We start from the raw sequence: 26,538 nt of genomic DNA on the forward strand, positions 1-26,538 counted from the left end.
TCTCTCTAAAAAGCTTCCAAATTACTTCAAACACCTAAAAGTGTCAAATAATCTATCACAACTATTTTAAGAAGAAAGGTGACAACTCTCATCACCCAATTAAAAAAAAAAAAAACGCAACCAAACAAAAAACAGATAAAAAATGGGAAGTTTCTAGCCATTCATATTATGACTTAATGTACCTTCTTGCTCTTCCCTAGCTACTTCCATATAAAGTATCTGCCAACACAGACCTTAATAAAAATCTGGATGAGATGAACAAGCAAATCTGAATTGTTTATTGTATATTCAAACTGCCCCCCTCCCAATATGCTGTTTTATACAGAGGGCTGTTAGGGGAAGGGACAGAATTAGCCATAAAGTAATTTGTATTAAATGTAAACAGTCAAAATCTCCTAGATTTTTAATCCTTATTGACTTTAAACAGTGGGTGATAGCAATAATGCTTTTTCTATATTCTGGCTATGAAATGTAATCTAGCTTTAAAAAAAATACTAGTAAGGGAATTTATTATATATATCAATATTTAAAAGTTCATTTTTCTCTAGAACACTTAAAAAATAAAGTACCAGCTAATAGTCAACCAAACTTATTAATTCTGAAATCAGAACTCATCTTCTAAACTATGAACAGTTACATGTATTAGAAAACAGGTTCTTACTAACTGCATCTTTTTTCGTTTAAATGCTTCTAGCTATATGTCAAAGTCTAAAGTGAACAAAAGTGTGCAAAATATGCATGTGTATATAAATGTGTGTGTGTGTTGGGAATCCAACTAATCTAGATCCCTTAATAGTCTCTAATTAGGGACTAAGGAATTGCATTCATTATGTAAAGAAAGACTTAGGAGTTAACTAAGTCTCTACTGTGCTTAAAAGTCATAATGAAACAAGATCTCTTGTGAACCTCTTGTAAATAATGAAGACAGATTATGGACTTACATCATGTTGGAACTAGATTTTATTCTGTTAGTTCATTTTAAAACGAAACATCCAAGAGAACAGACCGCTCTACTGGTGAGTTCTATGTCTCTCTCTGTCTTTTTTCCACTTTTTGTTTATATGAAACATGTGACTACCACCAAAATGAAATGGAATAGGTTTTTAAGACATTGGTTCTGATACACTCTATCATTGCCTAAAGTACTTTAACAGCAACTTCCTTTTAAATTAAATTGTATATGAATACAGCAAAATGACACATAACTTCCAGTAGTAACTAAGAAAAGAATGACAAGGTGCAATCAAGAGGAAATTTTATATAACACTGCAAGTAATAGGTTATGCATAGCAAGACTAAATTCAGTATTAGTATACTGTGAAACAAAATACATTATAATAGTTGAAAGAAGAATTAATTACAGAGTTAGGATATAAACAGTAATGTGTATCAGGCAGAAGCAAACAAAAAAAAAACCAAAGGAAAGAATTGTGGGCCAAGTTGTTAGAGAGAAACAATATTTACAGGTGGGAAAATGCATCCAAACTCAGAAGAGAATGATTTAATTATTTGCAGAGAACCAGCACAAGCTTTATGCATCTTAAATCCCACCAAAAAGTAGAGTATAAGTGATATTCAGTTTGTATGTAGGTCTTAGGCTTGTACTCTGAACAGAAGTGCATTTCACTGAGTGAACAAGCTCCCTCTAAATCTTCATAATATCCTAATTGCAATTCCACAGCCACTCAGTCAAAGGATGCTTGCACAAACAGCAAAATTGGAAGAGTTTCCTCAAATCCTGAAGTGACAGAAATTCATAAATACATAAACCCAGAACTGTTTGGAAATTTCATGAGAAATAGATTATTTGCAAAACTTTTCTAGGGAAGCATTACCCAGTCTTCCAATAAGTAAACAGCACATCTGGTAGACTGAAAGTTGACAGCAGAAAACCTAGTTATTAAAACCATACCTTATATTCATCTGGACATTATCAATCCATTCAAACACCTACAGTACTGTAAATTCTTTAGCTCTTCAACTCCACACCAAATTCCCTTGCACTTCCAATATGTAACCAAACACAACACATAACCAACCAACTTTACCACTTTGACCAAAACCTCAACCTTAACTACATTAACATTCTCTATAAACATATTTACAGATACAATCTGTTATTCTGCATACAGGAAACTATGAAGCAGGGATGAAGTTTCTAATGTGATTTGAAATTAAAAAAAAGCATAAGCACCTTTTCTGGTTATACTTAAAAGTGCAAAGGAGATGGCTGTGGAAGAGTGAACACATTTGGGTGATTTGGTATCAAGAAAGTCCTCAAAGTTGTAAGCATGTGGAGGAAGTCAGGCTGCTTATTGACTGACAATTCACTTCTAATTCACAGCTTTATCTAGATCACACATCTCATCAAGAACAAAGCTGTCAGGTGGATGAAACTGCAAGACATTACAGTAGGTGTATGAGATTATGTTTAGGTAGATGTCTACATGGGATTTTAGAGACAGTCTTATGGGTGTTCATATTAGTTAATGAGAGTTAGGTGAGAAAAAAAATTGAGGCATCTAGTAAAAACAGAATACAAGAGCTTCTAAGAGTTCACCTAAACATTTTCCAAATCATCCCTTCAAGTAGTACTGTCTTCATTACGGAAGGGATATGTTTTTCCTCCTTCAAGACTCTTTGAGAAAACTAGTTGCAGTAAATCTTTTTATTGGATGCAATATTCAAAATTTAAAATCTGTCATCCAGAAGTTTATATATGGTAGAAAAATTGGTTCTTTGGAAAGTTTTGATGAAGAAAAAATTATTTTCTATGAACACCAACTATAGACTAGCATAATACTTCTGCAGAAACTTGTTAGAGTTTCCAGCATAATGACTTGTCTGGAACATAATACGTTTAAACATAAAGTGCTTAAAGCTATTAGGCAGTTCAGAGTGAACAACAGTTGGAGTCCAAAACTTTAATCCATTTTTCTGTCTCAGAAAGGGCAAAGAACAGTTCTGAAACTTGGCATACCAGTTTAAAATTTCATGTAATGGTTTGATCCAATATAACACTCACCACCCATAAAGGAAGCTATCCCACCCTCTCCTCCCACCAGTGCTAGCTGTTTGCAACCTTCTCCTTTCTGCTGGCTCAGGCAGCACTTTGCCTGACCCTGCACTGATCCTATTCAATGCACTAAAGCAGCACTAATATTTTTACCCTGCCAATTCTGCCAGGTAAGAGTTGAATTGGCCCACTGAAGGGGCAGACGAGTGCCAGACTGCAGAAACAGCCAGGAGCATGAGAAGGGAGAAGGAAATTTCTCCTTACTTCAGTTCAGAAATAACATGCAGTCTTTACCCTTAAAAAAGAATGAAGACATATATTAATAAACTGTTCATTATCTTCTTGGTAATCCAAATTTCTCTTACCTCTAACTGGGGACACAAACAGATGGACAGCTAGGAAATATTTTGAAGTGAAGATCAAGGAATTCAGCTGTCAAATTAGCATACATAAGTTTTTTCAGTTTCATGGCCTACTGGTATACTTTCTACATAAAATCTCATTAATTTGCAGACAAATGTTATTCTCCTTTCTATGCAACTTTTGCAGTTTATCGGGGAAGATATGAAAGTATATCCCTAGGGAATTATGGCTGACAGTCTCTGAAATTATCAATTTCCTTTTCTCCCCTTTGCCCAGGACACAACTAACTTCCCCAAAGCCATCAGAGATAGTCCACATTGAAGAATACAGTATAAACTATATTTGTATTCTTAAGACAAGTCTTGCTTTAAACAATATTCCAGTCATGTCAGGAAATCCTGTCATCTAAACTGGCATCTCTGACAAAGAGTTTTGAGAATTATCTTTAAGCTTTCATAAGGAGAAATATTCTTATAGAGAATTGCACATGAAAAATATAAATAGTTTAGCTCTCTTTTCATATCTGCAATATTTAGTCAGAAGAGCTTTCACGGAAATGAAGCAATAATTTTACTACGGCATACTTCCACAGAGAAACTAAAATGAATGTACATTTAAAACAATGAACTAATTAGAATTTGTGGGGAGGTCAGGTTTCCAGTTTTCACAACAGGAGGACAAAGCTTTCAGTCTGAAATCAGTATTATGAATATATTTTCAGTGTAAACTGATTTCAAGCACAAGTTTGATAAGTACTGGAAATGGTTAAGGACAACTAAAGGTCTACATACAAATCACAAAAGTTCTGCCAAAATCTAGAGAAATAAAGGCTGTGCATCTCAGAAGAACAGCAAAATGAGTCTTGGTTTCCTTAGCTCCTTGTTTTTCCTCCTTTTGCTTTGACATAAATAATGTCCTGTTACCTGCTGTGGTGACTTCATAGAAATAAAACCAAGGAAGAAGAGTAAATCTTTAGCAGCATAAACCAAATATGGCTACCATTAATCTTAGGCATCATTAACAAAATCCAAGAATCAAATATATTACAGCCATTTTCAATTTTTCTGATTTTGTTTTTTAAGCATTCATTTTTATAGTTAAACTTAGAACATAACTTTGTATCCTAATCACTAACATAAATCAAACATCATGGATGCTCTTAAATATTCAAAAAGGTTCTTAATGGGTACTAAGTATTTTAGATATAGAATCAGAGAAATGAAGGTCTGGAAGGGATTTCAAAAGGTCACCTAAGCCCATCTTTCTGCATACAGGCAATATGAAATATACTAAAGTCCATCCCTGAGAGATGTTTACTAAACTTCTTAAAACTTCTATAATGAAAATTTAACAACTCCCATGGGAAGCATATTTTAGTGTTTCACTACCCTTATAGTTGGAAAGTTTATCTTACCTATCTTTGCTACAAATATAGGCTAGTTATGAGGATATTAAAAGAAACTTCCCAATTATAATGATCATGAAGTACCTCCAAGACTACCTAGAGAAGCCATTATAATTTTCAAAGACATTCTGGTGTTTGATACACATAGAATTATTTAGTTATAAAACTGAAATCAGAATTTCTTTATATAGATTCAGTTTAACTTTAAACTCTTAAATCAACAGAATGTAGATGTAAAGCTGATGTCAACTGACAATCCTGAATTATGTGGTATTTCTTCAAATTAATAATTGAAAAACCCAGCACACAAAAAATATCATATCATTTATAAGAAAAACATGGGGATGGTGTTCTGTATTATACTCCAATGCAAAGTCTTGCCTTTTGAACAAATCGCATAATGTCTCTCTGTCTCTATTTCATCTTTAAAAGGACAGTAACATTCATATCAAAGGTTTTGTGAGGACCACCATATAGAAAATATTTTAAAAGATAACATGAGGAGTGCTGTTTATTTACAGATTCACCAGATGATACAGAAGTATGGTATGTCTATAAGCAAATGTGACGGGAGACAAAGAACAAAAGAGCAAATAAGATACCACCTCTTCCAAAAAGATATTTTGGTATTGGCTTTTAAACTAATCTAAATTGATTTCTGTCTGCTGATAGTATCTCATTTCTGGTCATACACAGTACATGATATATGCTGAATTTAAGATAAAAATAGATTAATTTCAATATCATATGAAGTACAAAAGCCACTGCTGTGATACAGTCTGCAACTGCGTTAAAGATACCATAAAGTTAAATTGCTCTATTTCAGGGCTTCCTGAAATCAGGTCATTTTGAATCCTGATTACCAATTATTTATAATGCTAACTTTAGAATAGTCAAGTAAAGATACAACAAAACTGAGATACCATTTTATGGTTCATTCAATCATGCACAAAATAGCAAATGTTATGTACTCTCCTAAGCCTTTCAACCTTGAACCAAATCTCATCTAAATTCAGGCTATATTTTTAGAGATTTTAGCACAAACCATATTCACAACAGAAAGGCTTGAGTCAGAAAATGTCCTGCTTTCCATATAAAACTTTTTCTAGTATGATAACAAATTTCTTGTTGTAGGATTTTTGCAATACTTTCCCTTGATCATATTTAAAAAGTAAATAAATAATACATTAAGATTTCAAATAGAATTAAAGTTTCATCTTGTAGTCACTATTTCAATTTCTACATTATTTTCCCCAATTAAAAGTAATATTTATAAAACAAAATATTATTTTTTTTAAATAATCCAATATTATTTTAGGCTTGCAGTCATGAACATGATTATATTGCTTGGCTTCTGGAAATACCCTGCTTTTAGCTTTATTATGCACCTGAGATGTATGAAACTGTCTCAATTACAAATATAGTACAGAAGATCTAGGGTCTGATCCTGCAGTGGTTATAAGCATCCTACAACAGCCATTTGTCAATGATAAAGAAGAGTGAATATTGGAGATGCAAGATTCTGCTGGATCAGGCCTTAAGTGTAAGTGCATTATACAACACATTATAAGGTGACATCTCAAAATAAAATACCGTGGGTTTATGTAATGCATAAGTAACACATACAATTTACATATAGTAATAATTTATTCTGAAATGTTCATTTTAGTCTCTGTTGAGACATCACCCATGTCTCATTAATAGAAGAGCAGCCACTTCACCTCAAGTACCAGAATATATAACAAGTTACAGCATAGCAAAAAAATTCTACTTACTTTAAGATAAAATCTAGTTCAGGTAAAATAATTTTGTTCAAGGTTTTATAGTTACACAGCTGTCCATTTTTTTGTGGAGCACAAAGAAAGTGTAAATTGTTACACCATATTTATCTATGCGCATTATGTGACCACAGAAATGTTAATCGCTACTTCAGAAAATGAACCATCAGTTCTATTCATGCATAAAAGCAGGCTGGGAAAGCTTGTTCAGCAGAAACCATAGCACTGTGAATTTCACAGCCACATGATTAATTTTTGTGTTAGAAAGACTCACAAATACTAAAACTAAGTTAATTTTTTGCATAAATAATACCAATTCTTCCCTGATATAGTTTAGTCAGTCTGTAATCTGTAAACAATTGATAAAGCAATATGACTGTATCATCTCTATCTGTAACGCTCATGATTTCAAGACAAGCAATGTTTAAAGGATTATGGGATGGAATGCTAATTAAATATGATAAACATACTGTACAAATATAATTGCATTAGCAATTTTATTCCAAGCTGTCAATTAGGCATTCCTGCAAAATATTACCAGTGAAGACAAAGTATACTATCAAATATGGCTTCCACAACAAGGACCCTCTAACAAGAAACAAAACTATTTACAAAAGATAAAAATAACCAATAAAGCCAACACCCAGTCTTTTAAAGTTTCATTTGAAACAAAATTTCTAAATAGCTGCTGTATATAATACATTAATTGCATTGATTTTTTATGTACTTAAACAGAAGTCACCAGGTAAGAGCCAGAATGACGTTTAGGACTCTGAGTTTCACTGGAGTCTGTATTTTCAGTCTTTGAATCATGTTTCTTTGTGCTGTTATTTATTGGTGTTGGTATTTGTGATGGCCGAGCAGAACTGTTGTCCACACTACTCTTCCTGGGACTTGGACTGTAGTTGAAAGGAGTCACTCTTGCTGCAACAGTACCACTGGGGGAGTTATGTTTGCTTGAGCTACTGGAACTGAATGGTGTATGCTCATTAACAGTACTTTCATTATTTTCTGGTGCAGGAACAGGATTATTCTGTCCAGGTTTTGCTTCTGTTCCTTTCTTGTCTGGACTGTCTATCTGAAAGAAAGAGTTTGGACAATTTTCTAAACCAATGGTATGAACAGGAACATTTCTGTTCTCTGGATTTTGTTTTTCAGTAATCTCTTTAGAATCTTTATTATTCACACTCCCTTTCTCTGAAACACTGTCAATAACAGGGGGAGTATTTCCAGTTGGGGATCTTCCAGATCGAGGTTTATTAATAGGGCAGTCCTCTATCCTCACCCACACATCCTCTGTCTTAGAGACAGCTGGTGCCATCTGATAAATTAGAGTTTTGGAATCAGTGTCATTTGTTGCACCTGCGGAAGAATACTTAGGCTCATTCATTATTTGAGGAATTTCATTTTCTTTTATTTTTCTCCAAGTAGCTTTTGCTGATGCTTGACTTTCATTACTTTGTTTGTGTCTAGAAACAGAACTTTCATGTTGCTTTTCATCTTCACTTTTCGTCTTTTCACTGGATTCTGAAGAAGCTGACAGAACTGAGGAAGAACTTCCGGATCTTCGCCAAGTGCTTACACGAGGAAGTGATGAGGAATGCTTACTATGTTCACGCTTCCATGTTCCCAATCTATTGATTGGCAATCTAGATGGACTTTCAGAATGAGAACGAGCTATGTCATGATGTTTTGTTGGTCTCCCATCATATTCTACAGAAGGACTCAGATTAGGGGGTAAATTTTGCCAACTGCTAGTCTGGGCAGTTAAATGAGTGGATAAAGACATATTGGGAAGAGATGGACTTAAAACTGGAATCTGTATTTGGGATCTAGTGGGAGACCCTGGCCTGTAAGGAGACAGAAATTCATATGAAGCAGACTCTTTGAATTTCTGTCTTAGAGTTGGACTCGAAGTTTCTTTAATAAAAGTTGACTGACGAACCAGAACAGGTCTTTCAGATCTGTCAGATTCACTCCCACTGGATTTTGCGGATGACATTCTGGATAGTTCAGCCTTTTTGTTTGATCCACCACTATTGAGAATTTGGTTTAATCCTTTTGAAGCAGACTCACTTCTGGGAATGCCACTGGTACTCTTAGTTAAGGCAGTTTGCTTTGTAAGGTTTTGCTGGCTCAACTGCCTGCCTGGTGCTGTATATAACATTCTTCCTGAACTTGAAGATTTAGTTGAAACTGTATTAGAGGATGATGTCATTGGCAAATGAGACAGTTTGTTGGGAGGACTTATACCATTTCTTCCTGGGGAAATTGAGTTTTGTCCTGGAGATTGCAGAGGCCTGCTTAATGGCTGCTGTTGAGGTCTAGAAGGAGTAGAGTCTCTAGATCCTGATCTAGAAGGTCTTTTACTTGACCTGCTTTGTTGAGATGGTTGTCTAGTTACAGGAGCTGACTCAAGTTTCACTGATGAATTGACTCCTCTTGGAGAACTAACAGAATTTTGGCCTTCACTGGGACTCTTGGAGTTTGTATTTTTTAGAGGGGGACCTTTTTTGGTAACAGGACTAGTACTTGAGGAACTATTTCGAACTCCTGGAATATGAATCATTGTCCTACCACGTGAAATTGAAGTCATATTTGTTTGCTGTGGTTGCCTTAACTGGCTTGAAACTTTTGAATTAGAGCAAGCTTTTCCTGTAATTATACTTTTGTATACTTTTTTTCCTCCTTTGATTCCCTTATTTTCAGATTCTACTTTTTTATACTCCAATGTACTCTTCTCCCCTGGCTTAAGAATTCTTGGACCTTTATTACTAGTAAAAGGCTTTTCTTCTTGGTCTGGGGTAAGATGAAAAGGTGACCCTAGAAAAATACCAGATTTTAATGAAAGGATAGAGTCAGAGTCTGATGAAGCTTGTCTAGTCAGTGATATAGCAGCTGCAGCTTGATGCAAGCTACTAACTATAGAATTCGCACCTTCTTGTATAGCTTTCCAATCAAAGTTCTCTGAATCAGGTGAGAAACCATGTTCTGAATCTGTCCTCCCTCTCTCTCTCAAATCCAGTGATAAATCTTCTGCCAATACATCACCCATATTTCTGGAATTATTTTTTTCACTTTCACTCTTTACTTTTGAGGGTTTTTTCTTTTTAGGCATAGCTGAACTAATGCATTCCTGCAACAGATCATCTTCTGAGTCAATACTAAGAGAACTGAGAGAGCTGTTTCTAGAGAAACATACAGGAGTATCTTCAACAATAAATGATTTAGGTGCATAACTAGAAGTCTGTGGTCTATTTGATTCTATCTGTGAATCAGGACCCTCAGTTTGTTTTGCACGTTCACTTTCTTTGTTGTTGTTTTCTTGATCAATATCACTGAGGGAACGAAGAGATGAATTGCGAGAAAAATTTACAGGTGTGTTTTCAATAGCAAAATCCTGCATTTTCTCATCTACAGCTGCTCCTCTATCTGGAATATCTTTAGTTGACTGAGAGAAAGTTTCAGGCTGGCTTCTGCCTGTCAGGTATTTTTGACAAACTTGTGTCCTATTACTTGGTTGCTGATTTGAAGATTGTTCTGTATTAGTGTAGTCTTCAGTTTCTGTTTCCTTTGCTTTTCTTTTTTGCAATTCTGCATTCTCCCTTGAAAGGTCAACATCATCATAATCATCAAAATCTAAAGAACTTAGAGAATCATTCCGTGAAAAACAATAAGGAGTTCCCTCAATAGGTGTGTAATGATGAGGGGAATCAAATGCAAAGTTTCCTTTTACATGCTCTTCATTATTTGGAAGTTTGTCATTAAAATATCTTGAATTATTTTTAAGATTCTGTTTCTTTGTGTCTGTGTTCTCTGAATAGCTTCTTTCATTATTAATATAGCTTTTAGGCTCTGTGTTTTTTCTTACATGTGCTCTATATTCATTATTTTGGGGAATGGGCTTTACTGGTGACATTGGCTCCTTTTTATCATGTTCTGACTGATTTGTGTTACTTACAGATAAAGATGCTTGTTGGATTTGATCTATTACCTTCTTCACTCTGAAAGATTTGTGACTTTTTCCTTTTGGCATAGCCGAATTAATACATTCGGCCAGAATATCACCCTCTTCTGTTTTGTCATCATCCAGTCCTGGGGCAGTCTTAGTTGAGCTTTTTGCTCTCTGAGAGTTATCTGTACTTATACCTTCTGTAGGAATGGTGTCTCTCTTTTCAAACTCCTCTGACTCTGCCCCTGTACCCACGTTCTCTACATTGGCCAACTCATTCGGTAGTGACTCTATTGTGAGGTCACTCAAAGATGTAGCTGTTGAAAAATTTATTGGTGTATCCTCAACAAAGTATACCCATGGCATATCATATCCAGGTGTAAAACTCACACGCTTTTGGGACTGCAATCCAGTTTGTGAAGGCAAAAGTTTGTAAACTAGCAGTTGGCTTGGCTTTCTGGTTACAGGAGGAGGTATTTTTGAAGCAGATGCTTGAGAAGGCTTTTTGGCTTTATGTGAAGATTTTGTTGGCATTGCAGAAATAATATATTCTTCCAATATAACAATATCATCATCAGAATCATCCATAATGTCTTTTTCTGCTTCAGTAGGCTTCTCCGCTTTCTTCTCTTGGTTATCCTTTGTAACATCTGGCTGTTCAGGTTCTGCTTCATTTCCATGTTCTTTTTCATGTACAGGAGGCATTATTCTTAACTCTACATCTTTCTGTATAAATGGTTCATCAAGACTCAGACCACTTAGGCTAGAAGAGCAAGAAAATCCATCCGGTGTACTTTCTGTGGCAAAATGTAATAACGTATCAGCATCTGGCAGTACCTGAACTCTTTGAACAGCTTCATTTATAGCTACCTGTCTAGGACCAGACTCTCTCTTTTCTGCATTAGGTACTTTGCCTTTAGCTACTTCCTTCTTTACTTGAGCTCCTTGAGCAGGGGGTGGAGTTTTACTTCTGCTTGGAGGCATTGTTTGTCCAGGGCTGTCTGGAAGATCACTGGGACTTATAATTCCACTTACCATTCCACTGCAAGGCTCACTTTGAACTGAACTAGCAATTGAATGGCTTTCAAAACTATCCAGGGAACTTACAGAAGTACATCTGCTAAACATGAGTGGGGTTTCCTGCACATAATGTTCTGGTGGACTTTTAGGAGTGTGTGCACCACTCTTTGAGGGAGATTTGGCACCAGAAGAAAATTCAACAGCTTTATGTCTAGAAGAGTCAGAAGGAGATAAACTAGGAGTCTGAAGTCTACTAGATTTTGTTCTGATGTGCTGAGAAGCTGATGCAACTTCACTTACTGCACCTTCTGTAGACAGAATCCCACTGTTTTCCTTTAGTTCTGCTATCTGTAATGTGTTATTAGCATCTGTCACATGTGTGGGTTGATCACATCCTATTTCATCTTCAGCTGATGACAAAGATGACAAAGAGCTACACCTTGAAAAACATATTGGTGTATCTTCCACACAATAAGTTTGTATAGTTTCCTGATTAATAGAGGAAGTCTTACAGGAGGCAGTCTTTTGAGCATGACTACTTCTACTCTGTGCAGAATTTGGGTGAAGCTGATTCTGTCTCTCTGAACTACCTGAAGGGGTTGATATGTTCTCACAGCTTAAGGAAATATCGTCAGTTTTAGTGCTTTGCACTGATGAACTGTTTGAAATAGTAAAAGATGGCTTCTGAGAAGAGAGAGGAACTTCTGTTGAATATTTTAGACTATAATCAATAGGCTGATCAACAAGATGTTCCTCTTTATTGTACTTTATGCTATAATTAGTTGGTCTGTCTTCTTCCCCTTTGTGGTGTTCCTCCTTAGAGTAGCATTCACTATAGTTGGTTGGCTTATCATTGTCATAATCATCAGCCTGGCACAAGGACTGGTTTACTTTTTGATTCATTCCAAGCATTGAGCCTACTCTGCTCTGCTCTGCACCATTGGATCCTCTTGATCTAAAAGAAGAAACACATTCTTGCTGTCCAAAAGGTGACTGGTATTTCATGCACTTATCATCTCCGCTTTCAGTGTACACGGAATAAGTTGCATCTTTGCTCCTTAACTGCCTTTGTTCATTTTGCTTTATTTCATCTTCTATTATATGCTTAGGCCTTGCCCATCTTTCATTCTGAGAGGGACTTTGCCTTCCAGAACTCAACTGTTCATCTGAATATTTAAGACTATAATTAATAGGAGTGTCTAGCTCTTCATCATTGTCATCCATATGATTTGCACTATGTATCTTATGTGCCAAGTCAGCTGGGTATTGACCATAACTACGAAATTTACTTTCATCATCTTCCGAGTAAGATTCAATGGAAGGTTTCATTTGACCTCTTTTACCATAGCCATCACTGCTGCTGACACTATTTAAACTATCATTTGAAGCTCTCTTGTATTCCATTGTTGTATAAAGCATAGGACACGTCCCGTTTGAATTCTCAGATTTAGGAAAGTATGTATTCGAGTGAGTATGGGCAGCAGCTGTTTTTCTTGGGACATTTCTGTCTTCTGTCAAACAGTGCATTTCAGAAGTGGAACAAGAACTTCTGTCTTCTTGTGGAATATGCATGCTTGTTACTTCTTCCATAACTTTGGCAATCTGAGCTGCAGCAGTAATCTGCATTCCTATTCTCTTAGAGGAGTTCCCAGTATTCTCTGTAGCTTGATGATAGCTATTTAAACCTACTGCTACATCCCTATTGAGGCTTCTGTCTTTCTCAGATCGAGAGTTTTCTATGTTTCCTCTACTATAGGAAGAGGAGCCAGGCAATACTGTAGCATTTAAATATGGTGAAAGCACAGTCATATGACTAGTATTAAAAGTCTCTGAACTGCAAATCCCATCATCATGTCGACTGGAATCCAAAACATACTCATTGTATATATTTTGCTTATGTCTCTGCTTATTATGGTGAGATGCTTTTGGGCTTAAATTATCTATGTTTTCAAAAGTCTCTGATAAATGCTGAGCATCTAATTCTGCTTCCAGTGCCTTTTGTTTTCTAACATAAAGAGATGGTAAGCTTGATCCTGGAGACATAATGTTGGCATCCTTATATTTTGCTGGCCTATTTGCCATCAGGTTTCTTAGAGCTGCAGCACTGCCCATTGCTATCATTTTGTGTTTTGAGTGAATGAGATTTTTGAGCATGCTCACTGCTCCCATGTCCCACAGTGCCTCCTGATCTTTTGCATTTCGTGCAGAAAGATTCCACAGGGTCCCACATGCATTACTGACTATTGTCAAACTGTGTGACTTCAAATGCTGTAACAAGGTTTGTAAGCAGCTGTTCTCTCGCAAGATTTGCCTGGCATTGAGTGATTGAAAACAAAAATCAGTAAGTGGCATTTCAAAAGGATAAGAGACAAAGCAAAACAAAACCCTATTATGCTATAGGCAATTTTAATCCATAGTAAGGATAATAATGAATTCTTCAGTGCAAATTTATCTTATTCTTTCCTCAAGTTTTCATCTGAATCTTAATCAAATTTATACAAATATGAACAGTTTGCTCCCACACTATCTCCATATAAACCATTCCAGGTTGATTTCCTATGGCTGATAATAACTTATGAATTTCCTCCCTCTTTCCAGGAAAAGCTTTTAGTACAATTTATCATTTAACAATCAGCAGATATATTAATCCTTTTGCATATTCTTGTTATCTGAATTAAATACTTGCCTTATCAAATCCATTTAAAAATGAATGCTTAATTACTATACTTAAAACATGAATTCATATTAACACTTGGTCATATAAACTATTAAATATACTTGTAGTACCATTACTGATTCTCAGAAAAATAGAATGTATATTCACCTGTGGTCCTCATTAGTAGCAATTAAGCTAGAAACATTTCTTAATATTCCTCCTCCACTTTCTATGATAGCTAAAGTGTTTGCTTGGCTCCGGTATGTCAGTGTACCAACTAGAAATGCAAGAGCACCATCAACAGCACATATATCACCTTTGTTCTCAGTACAGTGTGCTGACAAATTCCATAAGGCACTCAAAACGCTTTTTAGGGTGGATTCCTAGGAAAATAATAAAATGACAGAATTAGAGAGTTTTCAACTGTTGATCATAAGCCCTCAGAAGTATGTAAGTTAGCTTCAAGGAGGTAGTGACAAACTTGTTTTTCTAGCTCTCATGGTGGCAAAGATAGCTTTGAAATTGTGAACCAAGAATAACTTAAGAAATAATTCCTGCTGAACCTGCACACAGTCTAAAAATACAGCTCAGAGACACAAACTGTCTCACTTATTCTAATCCAGATTTGCAAATAACAGAATTCATTGACCATGGAATTTAGCTTCTTTTCAGCTCACTACAGAATTTGATTTTTGATTGGCATGAAATCTCTACTGTGTTCTATGTTGATGACCAATGCTTTGCTTTCTGTTTTACTGCATATGCCACTATTTCTCTACCTTTTCTTCACAACTGAGAATTAAGTTTCAGGCTCTGCTTTCTGTGTTGATAATCTAGATGCAAGCAGCAGTGCACACATAACTATTTTGTTTGTTTTTCTCTCTCCTTTCCTCAGCTATGGATTTGCTATTGCTTGATAGAAAGTTTCAAACATATGCACCATAATACTTGTCAGCTGCCATAACAGTTGGGATATCAAGTAGACATCTCTAGAATGACAAATTCACAAAATCAGAAGATGGTTTTATTAAAACTGTAAAATTATAAAAAAGGGTACTGGAACAGCACAGCTCATGAAAATGAAGAGTGAAAGCTATCAACCCTTCTAAATAAAATTACAGAAACACTAGTAGTTCTCAGATGTCATTGCTATATTGTGATCTGATGTCCAGTTAACCCAAAGCAATTCTCTTCTTCAAAGGAAAGTACCTGAAACACTGCAAATATTTGACTAAACTGCTTATGTCAAAAATAATAACAATATTTGTATTTTGTGTAAAATTAATGCAATATCTCAAAAATTTATCTCACAATCATTTATATATGATACCTTCTTAACTTCTAAAGCACATTCCATCAATGCTTTTACACTTCCAACTTCACGTAGAGTCTTTTTACTGTTTACATCTGCTCGCCAGGACAAGTTCCTCAAAACGCTTGCAATGACCTGCAAAACATGAAAGAAAAATAACATATCTCAAAATAGCTACTCCTTTAGTAGGTTATCAGCATTACCTCCTGGATTTCTGGAACACTATAGAATTCATTAACAGTGGCAATGTTCAGCTGTTGAACTACCTTTTTTGCTGAAATTCACTTTTTGTTCTATTGCTCGCTAGACTGTCCTAAGATTTCAGTATGAAGTTTGATCAAAAGTACTGGCTTTTGTGTATAAAATAAAGATTTCAAAGCAGGTTCCCTGCTTTCCACACTGGCTGAATAATTGGACCAAAACCAGATTTGTGCTCTACTCTGATGTCTGCTGTATATACTTATTATGCAGTCTCAGGAGAGAGTTATATAATCTTTTCCCTCAGCATTTCAACTTGTTAAACAGGACAATCATACTAACCTGTCCCTCAGAGGTATAGTATGATTACCTTTATTAATGTTTATCAAGCTTTTTGAATACTGTGTCTTTTATAATCAGAATAGTTATCTGTCAAAGATGGGTAGCCATTCAGCCTAGGTTCTTGTCCTTGGCAGCAGCTAGACTGAGATGCTTCAAAGCAAAGTGCAACTGTCAAGACAGTGGACAGTCATTAAATATTTAACTCCATCCATTTATGGGCAGCTGTAAGCATGTATATCCCTCATAAAAATATATTTGATAGAATACTGTTATCTATGGATGTTTTCATTGTCACAAAAGTGTATAACCTTGTTAGGTTATGTGATAAAAGCTCATCTCCACACCCACAAAGGAGCTCAGAGAGGCAATGGCAGGTGGGGGACCCAAATAATACCCTGCTCCAGCTCCTCCCAGGCCCATCACAAGAGCCAGCAGCCCATCATAGGCTCATCTGCAGAAGCCCAGAGGAGCACAGGGATGCACAAATGGCAGAGGGGAACCCAAATTAAGGACTCAGAGGAAGGAACTCCCTGTCCAAGACACTCCCAAAGCTGTCCCAGGAGAGCTATCAGCCCCATTATTCAGGTGTGAAACCTATCAAGGTGAGTGCTCTTGGAAGCACCTTTCAGATTGAGAGGAGTTACTGCCCTGGGGTAAAGGACACATTAAGGGATGCAAGGGAAGAGCATTTCAGGATTGCACAGGACTTATTATGGGATGTTTAGAGGAGGAACCAAAGGAGGGGAAAAGGAGACATCTAGGTGATTTTGGGAGAAACAAGTGTAGGAAAATAGAGAAACGATGGGATAAGAGGGGCTGGTTGCATATAAATAGTTTACTGGTTGGTATGCTTGTCTGGCTACATCCTGCACTTGATCTATCTTACGCATCTTCTTCCTGCGTCTGTCCAATCTTCTTATTAAATTCCTTTCTAACTCTAACTTTCTAACTCTCTGGGTGAGGGTCATAAGGGCCCACGTGTCTGTGGTGACAGTAACAGGAGCGAGTGCAGGTGTGCAAGTGAGCATGTGAGCACTAGCAAATATCAATCTGTACTAGCTGGTGAATAGGTGAAGTGGCCTGGGAGCAAAGGGATGAGTGAATCTCTAAGGGCCAGCTCCATGTGTGAGAGCACCTGTGTGTCTCTTAAGGGCAAGAGCATGGGGGAGGAAAGCTATCGGGACTTGGAAAGTCCTGGCCAGCTCTGTGTGTGTGTGCGCGCGTGCACGTGCAATGAGAGACGGTCTGTACCAGCAACTGAAGTAGGGCTGTCATCTCAGGGGCTCCTATGTCCAGGTGCCAGCAACTGGGGAGACTGGGATCCAGGAGCTAACTACTGGGCAGACCAAGTGCTGAGCCTAGCTGCTGGAGGGATCCACCTTCTACACATGCATATATATATTCTCACTACTGGATCTCCATCCTGCTCAACCAGAGAGGGGAGCAGGATAAGACTTCTGATGTGCTTGTGGGAGTGCTCTGTGTGTTTGTCTGTGACCTTTGTGTCTAGCCATGTACCTATGTATATACGTGGTATATACGTGTCCTCTGTGTGTGTGTGCCTACTGGGAATACATTTTCAGCCTCACTACTGGTTGGATCTGGGGGCAATGGAGCTGCAACAGCCTTGCCTCTGTTTGGATTCTGGATTTGGCCCTCCCTAACAAAGTTTTTTAAAATATTACTGAACTATTGGTCTTGACATTTAATGGTTAATGTAAATTTGTTGTTTTTCATTTCAATGATAAAAATTAGTAAACTGACAAAATTTACCTGTGTTACATCATTGCTTATGTTGTTTTACCTCTCTCATGTCCTCATTTGCTTATGACCAAAACAGTCTGCCTTTCAATATTTAGAATAATCTTTCAATATTTATAATATTCTTTCATTATTTATAATATTTTTCAATATAAACATATTTCAATGTTTAAAAATCACTTTTTTTACTTATCTCAAATCTTTTCTGCATTTTTTGATAATTAGCTGATCAGAAAAACATTTCCATTGATTGCAAATTGTTCTTTGCTTTTAAAACACTTGCTGCATATTGAGCAGATGCTTTTGTTGACTTGTCACTACAGTGATTTCAAGCTCTTGTTTTAAATGAACTGCAACCATTCAGAATAGTAGTAATATGTATGAACAGCTACATTTACTCCTTTCAACATACAGTACTTTCCTTATAAATAATGGAATGCCTGTGCTGCTTATTTTAAAAAGTTTTATACATTTCTGGGCTTCCTTACAGTCCTCTTTAAACTTGATAAATCTAAATAATTATACAATACTGGCACCCTGCAGTTGACTTCCTTTTCAAGAATACTAAATATACTTAATATCTGTCCCAATAACAAATCAGACAGTGTACCCAGCATCCTTTATTGTAATTTTAACTATTTTCTCAACCATAATTACTTAGCTTCTCAACTAGTGGGGAAATTCTTTTTGTCAACAGTATCTTAAGATAGAAAGTCAATTTTAATTAAAATTGTTCTTTTATCTATTTTCTGATGATTCACTCAAACTGTGAGGAAAACAGGATTTTCCTTTCCAAAGCTGTTCTGATTTGTTTACATTATCTATTTAAGTTGATTATAATTTCATATTTAACAATTGTTAACTTCTACATCACTGAAGAACAGTTCTGTGCTCTCAATTCTCAGGATCATCTTAAGCACTTTATAAGATTTAGGAAAAGACTGTTTATTTACAGGATTATTATTTTTTTTTTTACACAGCATGAGACACTGGAAGAGACATGCTGGTTTAATACCAAACACTTTGCTGACACTTGAACAAAGTTTCTCTATGAAGTGCTAGTGCAAAAAGTGGATATTTATGTACTAAGAGAACAACTTCATCAATTGTCATACTGTCCTGGTTTCAGCTGGGATAGAGTTAATTTTCTTCTTAGTAGTTAGTACAGTGCTGTGTTTTGGCTATGATGTGAGAACAATGTTGATAACACACTGATGTTTTTAGTTGTTGCTGGGTAATGTTTATACTAAGTCAAGGGCTTTTCAGTTCCTTGGGCCCTGCCAGCCAGAGGGCTGGAGGGGCACAGGAAATTGGGAGGGGACACAGCCAGGTCAGCTGACCTGAACTAGCCAAAGAGGTATTCCATACCATATGACGTCATGCTGAGTATATAAACTGGGGGAAGAAGAAGGAAGGGGGGGACATTTGGCATTATGGCATTTGTCTTCCTGGGTAACTGTTACGTGTGATGGAGCCCTGCTCTCCTGGGGATGGCTGAACACCTGCCTGCCCATGGGAAGTAGTGAATGAATTCTTTGCTTTGCTTTGCTTTGCTTGAGTGTGTGGCTTTTGCTTTACCTATTAAATTGTTCTTATCTCAACCCTTGAGTTTTACATCCCTTTCCGATTCTCCTCCCCATCCCTCTGGGTAAGGGGGAGTGAGCAAGCAACTGCGTGGTGCTTGGTTGCTGGCTGGGGTTAAACCACGACACATACAGATTCTTCTTTGAAGTAGACCTTCTACTGTTATTAGACTATTATTTATTTGCTGCTAGTGTAGGGAGGAGCCTCAGATGCCACAATACTGCATTAACCCACTAGTAAAGTAAATCAGCAAATCTCAGATTGCTTATATTTATATTAAAAACTGGACTTCCACTAACAGATCAGGGACATAAAAGTGAGTTTTATAGATGATATATACATACTTTGGTAAGAAAACAGAATGTGACTCAGAATTAAGAGTTTTTATAACCACAAAGTTGTACTTCATAATTTACAGAATAAATACAGGCACAAACTTTGCATCAAAGTTGAAACTGACAAGAGAACATAAGAATGAGTACATAAAAAAGAGAATCAGACTGGGAAGGATGGAACATTTCACTGACAGCCTAATTAAAAAAGAGAAAGTGGTCTATGACCAGATCACTAAAAATTATAGAATCATAGCACCGTAGAATCATAGAATAATTTAGTTTGGAAAAGAACTTTAAAATCATCGAGTCCAACCATTAATTTAACACTACCAAGGCCACCACTAAACTATGTCCTTAAGCGCCATGGTTGCTACATAATCTTTTAAATACCTCCAGGGACGGTGACTCAGTCACTTCCCTGGGCAGCCTGTTCCAATGCTTGACCACCCTTTCAGGGAAGACATTTTTCCTAATATCCAATCTAAACCTCCCCTGGTGCCACTTGAGGCCATTTCCCCTTGTCCTATCACTTGTTAGGTAGCAAAAGAGACCTACCCCCACCTGCCTACAACCTCCTTTCAGGTAGTTGTAGAGAACAATAAGGTCCCCCCTGAGCCTCCTCCTCTCCAGGGTAAACAACCCCAGTTCCCTCAGCTGCTTCTCATAAGGCTTGCGCTCCAGCCCCATCACCAGCCTCTTTGCCCTTCTCTGGACACGTTCCAGCACCTCTACATCCCTCTTGTAGTGAGGGGCCCAAAACTGAACACAGTATTTGAGGTGTGGCCTCACCAGTGCCGAGTACAGGGGGACAATCACTTCTCTTGTCCTGCTGGTCACACTATTTCAGATACAAGCCAGGATGTTATTGGCCTTCTTGGCCACCTGGACACACTACTGGCTCATATTCAGCTGGTGTCATGAAAGGAGATATGAATTCAAGCATAAAAATAACTCATGGAGAGGCCAAATGAGTGGAAAGGAAGGGGAGCAGAAATACAACATTTTAATACAACTCAGTGAAATTGAAGGGATGCAAGATGATGGAAATGTGCAAGCCAAGAAATATTTCATCTCAAAAAGAAGTACCTGCTGCAAGTCTTCACTTTCAGACTTCAATTGGGCTACAAGAGCTCTCATGCAGTCCTTCATAGAACATAATGTAGCCTGTTAGGAATCAGGAGAAAAAAGAAAATAGAGTATTAAATGACACATTAGGTGGCTTGATTGTACATAATTCTTTGATATTTTAAGCTATTAATCTCTGAAGTTCAAAAAAGCTTAGTAAAATGTTTCCAATAACAGATATTTGATCTACAATTATTAAACTGTTAAGCATAAACATTAGTTTCTTTTCTGGGAAATACATAAGTGGTGAAATTGTGCTAAATTTTATACTCGTGACAAAGAGTCTAGGACCAAATCTGGAACACTAATAGTTTAGAAGCCTTCTTCACTATGTCCCATGTGTGAAACTGGACACTCACCTGTAAGTTGGCAATGTGTTGTTACCTGATGTCTACCAAGTCTCATAATCATACTTTTCCTTTCAAATATACATAATATGAGAAGTAATATTATATATATATAATAAAAATATATACAGCATATATATATAATATAAAATGTAAAACTGGCACAAATACAACAAAAACATTCCTGACTTCTGAAGACCAAATTACATTTTAAGAATACACTAGTAATTGAAAAACTGTAAGGCATACATTAAAAAATGGTTGTGACAAAGTAGAATTAAAAATTCTTCAAAACCAAAAGTATGTTAGAAATGCATTATTCATTAACTGGATAACACATACATTTACATCACTGAATAGTTTGTGGTATAAACCAAATAACTGCAGCCTTGCAGCAATTACTAAGCAGATGATTTTAAGAGGCAGTATTTTGTGAAGCATTTCATTTGTAGGAGGGATTTGTTTCACTTTATTTAAAACTGGGAGCAAAGAGTGAGTAGTATGAAATCTGGTTTTCTTTTTGCAGAATCACAGAATGGTTGAGGTCAGAAGGGACCTCTAGAGGTCATCTGGTCCAACCCTCCTGATCAAGCAGGGTCACCTAGAGCCAGTTGCCCAGAACTGTGTCCAGATAGCTTTTGAATATCTCCAAGGAGAGAGACTCCACAACCTCTCTGAGCAACCTGTTCCAGTGCTCGGTCACCCTCACAGTGAAAAAGTGTTTCCTGATGTTCAGACAGAACCTCCTGTGTTTCTGTTTGTGCCCATTGCCTCTTGTCCTGTCCCTGGGCACCACTGAAAAGAGCCTGGCTCCATCCTCTTTGCTCTCTCCCTTCAGGTATTTATATACATTGATGAGATCCCCCATGAGCCTTCTCTTCTCCAGGCTAAACAGTCCCAACCCCTGACCCAGTGCAGAACAGAAGTACATTGCTAGTTACTGGCCTGTAACTAGACTTCATGAACTGATCAGCACGCTTTTGGCCTGACTGTTCAGCCAGTTCTCAGTCCACATCACTGTCTGCTCATCCAGCCCATACTTCATTAGCTTCTGTATAATGATCTGTCTTACCAGGTCCCCGTCTCCTTCAGCAGCAGGCCCACATTTTCCTTAGTCTTCCTTTTGTCACCTATGTACTTACAGAAGCCCTTCTTGTTGCCTTTGACATCCCTCACCAGATTCAAATCCAGGTGGGCTTTGGCTTTCCTAACCACATCTCTGCAAGCTCAGACAGTATCTCTGTATTCCTCTCAGGTTAACTGTCTGCTTCCACCTTCTGTAGACTTCCTTTTCATATCTGAGTTTTTTCAGGAGCTCTCTTGCTCATCCATGCGGGCTTCCTGGCATGTTTGTTTCAGTTTCTGCTTGTTGGGATGGAATTTTCATTCACTCTTGAAGTGTCTTCCATTAAAGTAGAAAGATAAAAGTCTTGTCAGAATGAAGTTATTTGAAGATCCATGTCTTTGAAAACTCTGGGGCAAGAAATTATTAAAACTTTGTATCTTTTGAAAGCAAAGTACTTGGTAGAAATTAGGAATCTATTTTCTCCAGTCATTTGAAATAGCACCCATTACGACCCAGACATGCTCCAAACATTTAAGAAAGAGGATCCAGGCTGAAGAAATTTGCAAAAATTTGTCAAATTAATAATATTAGTAAATAAGTGATAACCTTACAAAATTTGACTAAATTAACAGGTTTAGTTCAAAATCATCAGAAAAATCTATTATCCATAACAATTGGTACATTATGGAAAGATCTAGTGTATTGTTTACACAAAAATAAAGCAAATAGATAACATCTTTACTTTCAGTGACAAAATAGAAGTAACAATTTAATATGAAAGCTGATACTATACTTTTATGACATAACATTCAGTTTGTGCTCTGTGTTAGGAACAGGATGGAATGGCAAAGTTTTGGGGGAATTTCTGTGTCAGGCCAAAATGCAATATTCTATCCCAGAAATGCAATATCCTATCCTGGAGATTTTCATCACCTTTCTGAGAACTACAAGTCAAATACAGCTATGAACTGAAATTATTGTATGTTTGAAATTCTATTTTTACCTTGTTTGCCACATCTCCAAAAGTCAAGTTTGTCAGAGCCATTCCAGCATACCTCCTTAATGTAACACTATAGTGGTCATTTGTAAGTCCATACATTTCACAGTCCACTTGCAACAGTTCTGCAATGGCCTGCAAACATCCTTTAAAAATAAATAAATAATAATAAACAATACTACCTCTACTATTAATTTTCAATCTTAATATCAAGAATACACTATACACACATCAAGGAGTAAATTGCATTCATATGTACAGAATAAATCTCAAATATCTGAAAACCAAAAGGCTCAGAAAAGTAAATAGTATTTTCTTAAATACACTGTTAAATATTGACTCTGGATCTTGAATTGTGTGCTTAGTATAAGATGAAAAGTATGGTAGCATGATGTTGAGATTCTGGGGTAAGATGAGAACAGAAGCATTTATGAAGAGGTAAGAAGCACACCCATCTTTTAATTCCACCCAGTCAAAATCACATTTGACTAATAAACATACACCAATTACAGAAAAGGTTATTCAGTAAATCTGATAATTTTTAATTTAATAATTATTATTACTGAATCTTTTTATCCCAGAAAAAATACATATAATTTCTTAATTGATAATGAAAAGTGGCAAATTAAGGAAACTTGCATGCACAGAATTCACTGAAGATGGACTAAACCATTCAGGCTGTTATACAGGAACCAATATGTTTAACTCATAACAGAAAAATACCTCAGAAAGTAAGTCTCCATTATAAGTCCAATATTTCTAAAATTGCAAATACTTCCAGGATATAAATACCCTTCCAAAAATCACAGCTCATGCCAGATATAAGAGTAACTTGCATAACAACCTGTCCACTAGGAAATAGTCTAGCTATAAGTTCATTTAAATTGCATCAATCAGAGTTTAAACTAGTGGTAAAAAAAAATAATCCACATATTCAGCGAGGTATACAAGAAAGGAATGTCTGCATTTTCAAGAAGCATCTCAAAGGAAGTTAGAGAAACACACTTAGTCTTACCAAGCTCATTCATGGCATGCCTGTGTTCTTCATCAAATGAAAGTTTCATCAAAACACACACTGCAGGACAGATTTGATGATCAGCTGGAGCTCGCACTGATCACAAAATAGGTAACTATTAATATTTCTTATGTGTATAATTTTGTCTAGATCATAAGCTCTCCAAAGAGAATCTAATCTTAAACTAAATAAAGTACAGGTTTTTTTCAGGGTTTTTATCTTACCAGTAGCTCAAGAACAGAGAGTTAATTAAGAACATTACTAATTAATGTGAGTACAGAGGCTTGAATATGTGCACATACAATCAGGATTACATATATGTACAAGAAATATACTTGAAGATGAAAAGGCTATGGAAAAGAATTTAGGGAGAATTCTGGATGCATGTATTAAGTAAAAAATATGACTTCAAGTACAAAAAAATAACCTAATTAATTTGGAAAAATAATAATATTAGTGAAACAAATCAGTAAGTTTAAATTTTCTGGCAGCATTAAATAATACAGCACCTATGGTGAAGCTGTTTCTTTGGGTGTTATGACCTTATGAATGGTTAAGCCTTTTGTTTCATAAAAGAACTTTTTAAGTTCATAATTTTGTGAGCCAGACTTCCCCTAAAGCATAAATTGTATTGGTACATCTCATTCAGAGACCCACTTCTACAAAATGATTCTTGCAGTAAAATCCAATATCCAAACCAGAGCCCACTGATTTCAGTAGTACTTCTGATATAGATGCCTAAAGCATATATTTACAAAATGGCAACTTTAATCCTCCCTTACTTCAGAAAAGCAGTTATTAAGTAATCCAGAAGGTTACATCATGTTTTTTTTAAAAAAAAAAACCTGTTATGTGAGAGAACTCCAATCCACTTGTCATTTCTCTGGTATTTTAACACTGAACTATTTCTTATGTATCACATTCGAAATAATAGTTCACATTATACTGAATAGACTGAGATTACTTAATTTCTGCCCTCTGTCCCTTTCCTAGATGAAATTTTTGTCTTATGAAAATATCTGAATAAAGAGCAATTTGGGATTATTTATTTAGATATATTTCATTATCCATTCAAATGTAAAATACCAGTGAGTAGAAATTTATGTTTAATTTGTAGATTATAAATATAATAACCTAGAATTATATCTGGAAAGCATACCAATGTCTATGATTTAAAGAACAAGTTTATAAATAAGATTTCATGTCTATAACAGATATTATTTCCTGATACTATCTCAACTTGAATATAGACAAATAAATAAATAAAAAAAACTTACATACATTCAACAGTAAATCAGATTAAAGCTGATTTTTTTTGTAAATTCACTGCTTTCAAAATATCTTTTAAACATCTTTATACAGTTTACAGAACCTACTTGGGTTCTTGTCCCGGTCCATGCCTTCTTCATGTGCCTCCTGCCATTTCCAACACGTTTCACAGTAAGCACGGACTTGCTCTAAGAGATGAAGCACACGGATTTCCCGTCTGCCTCGCTTATCATCAGGCTGGGAGTGAATGATGTTATGCAGTGCTGCTCTGGCTCTGGCACGGGCCTCTTTACTACAACGGGAATTTCCTAACAACACAGAGTCTTTATCATTTCCATGTAAAAGCTGGATGAGGAGAGGAAGACATCCAGACTGGCGCATAGATATGCAGCTGTCTTGAGAGCTAGACATTGCTAGCAATGTTCCTGACATGTCATCTTTACCATGAGTACCAAGCATCGACAATAATGAATACACCATTTCCACCTGCAGGTCAAATGATTTAAAAAAAACCCCAAAATTATATTTAAAAATACATATCAAAACAAACTTCTCAAAAGCATGCATGAGCAAAAAAAATATTATTTATATAACTGTGCAAGAATTCAATAGAATCATAGAACCATAGAATGGTTTGGGTTGGAAAACACCATCTAGTTCCAATCCCGCTGCCACAGGCAGGTACATCTTTCACTAGATCAGGTTGCTCAAAGCCCTGTCCAACTTGACCTTGAACACTTCCAGGGATGGGGCATCAAAAACTTCTCTGGGCAACCTGTTCCAGTTTCTCACCACTATCATCATAAGAAAAGTCTTCCTTTTATCAAATCTAAACGATAGAATAGAATCATAGAATACTTTAGGTTGGAAAAGAACTTTAAAATCAAGTCCAACCGTTAACCCAGGACTGCCAAGACCACCACTAAACCATGTCCCTAAGCACCACATCTACACGTTTTTTAGACACCTCAAGGGATGGTGATTCCACCACCTCCCT

General features: G+C 36.3%; 1 protein-coding gene across 15 annotated transcripts in view; it reads right to left on the reverse strand.

Moving 5' to 3' along the window:
- Positions 1-942: 942 nt before the first annotated feature.
- LOC130142038 (adenomatous polyposis coli protein-like) overlaps positions 943-26,538 on the reverse strand; it is a 130,736-nt gene continuing 105,140 nt past the window's right edge. For 12 of the 15 annotated variants that reach the window (XM_056323442.1, XM_056323443.1, XM_056323439.1 and 9 more), the window contains 7 exons: positions 25,649-26,027; positions 24,273-24,368; positions 23,264-23,403; positions 20,809-20,886; positions 15,521-15,637; positions 14,359-14,573; positions 943-13,845 (listed from right to left, as the gene is read on the reverse strand). In XM_056323442.1, the coding sequence (XP_056179417.1) occupies positions 7,290-13,845; positions 14,359-14,573; positions 15,521-15,637; positions 20,809-20,886; positions 23,264-23,403; positions 24,273-24,368; positions 25,649-26,027 (7,581 nt within the window). In that variant the 3' untranslated portion in view covers positions 943-7,289. Of the gene's footprint in view, positions 13,846-14,358; positions 14,574-15,520; positions 15,638-20,808; positions 20,887-22,266; positions 22,574-23,263; positions 23,404-24,272; positions 24,369-25,648; positions 26,028-26,538 lie in introns of those variants that run through there. The other 3 variants (XM_056323444.1, XM_056323449.1, XM_056323450.1) reach the window with 3 other exon arrangements.

Source organism: Falco biarmicus, chromosome W (assembly GCF_023638135.1).
Source record: "Falco biarmicus isolate bFalBia1 chromosome W, bFalBia1.pri, whole genome shotgun sequence".
NCBI classification, from domain to species: domain Eukaryota; kingdom Metazoa; phylum Chordata; class Aves; order Falconiformes; family Falconidae; genus Falco; species Falco biarmicus.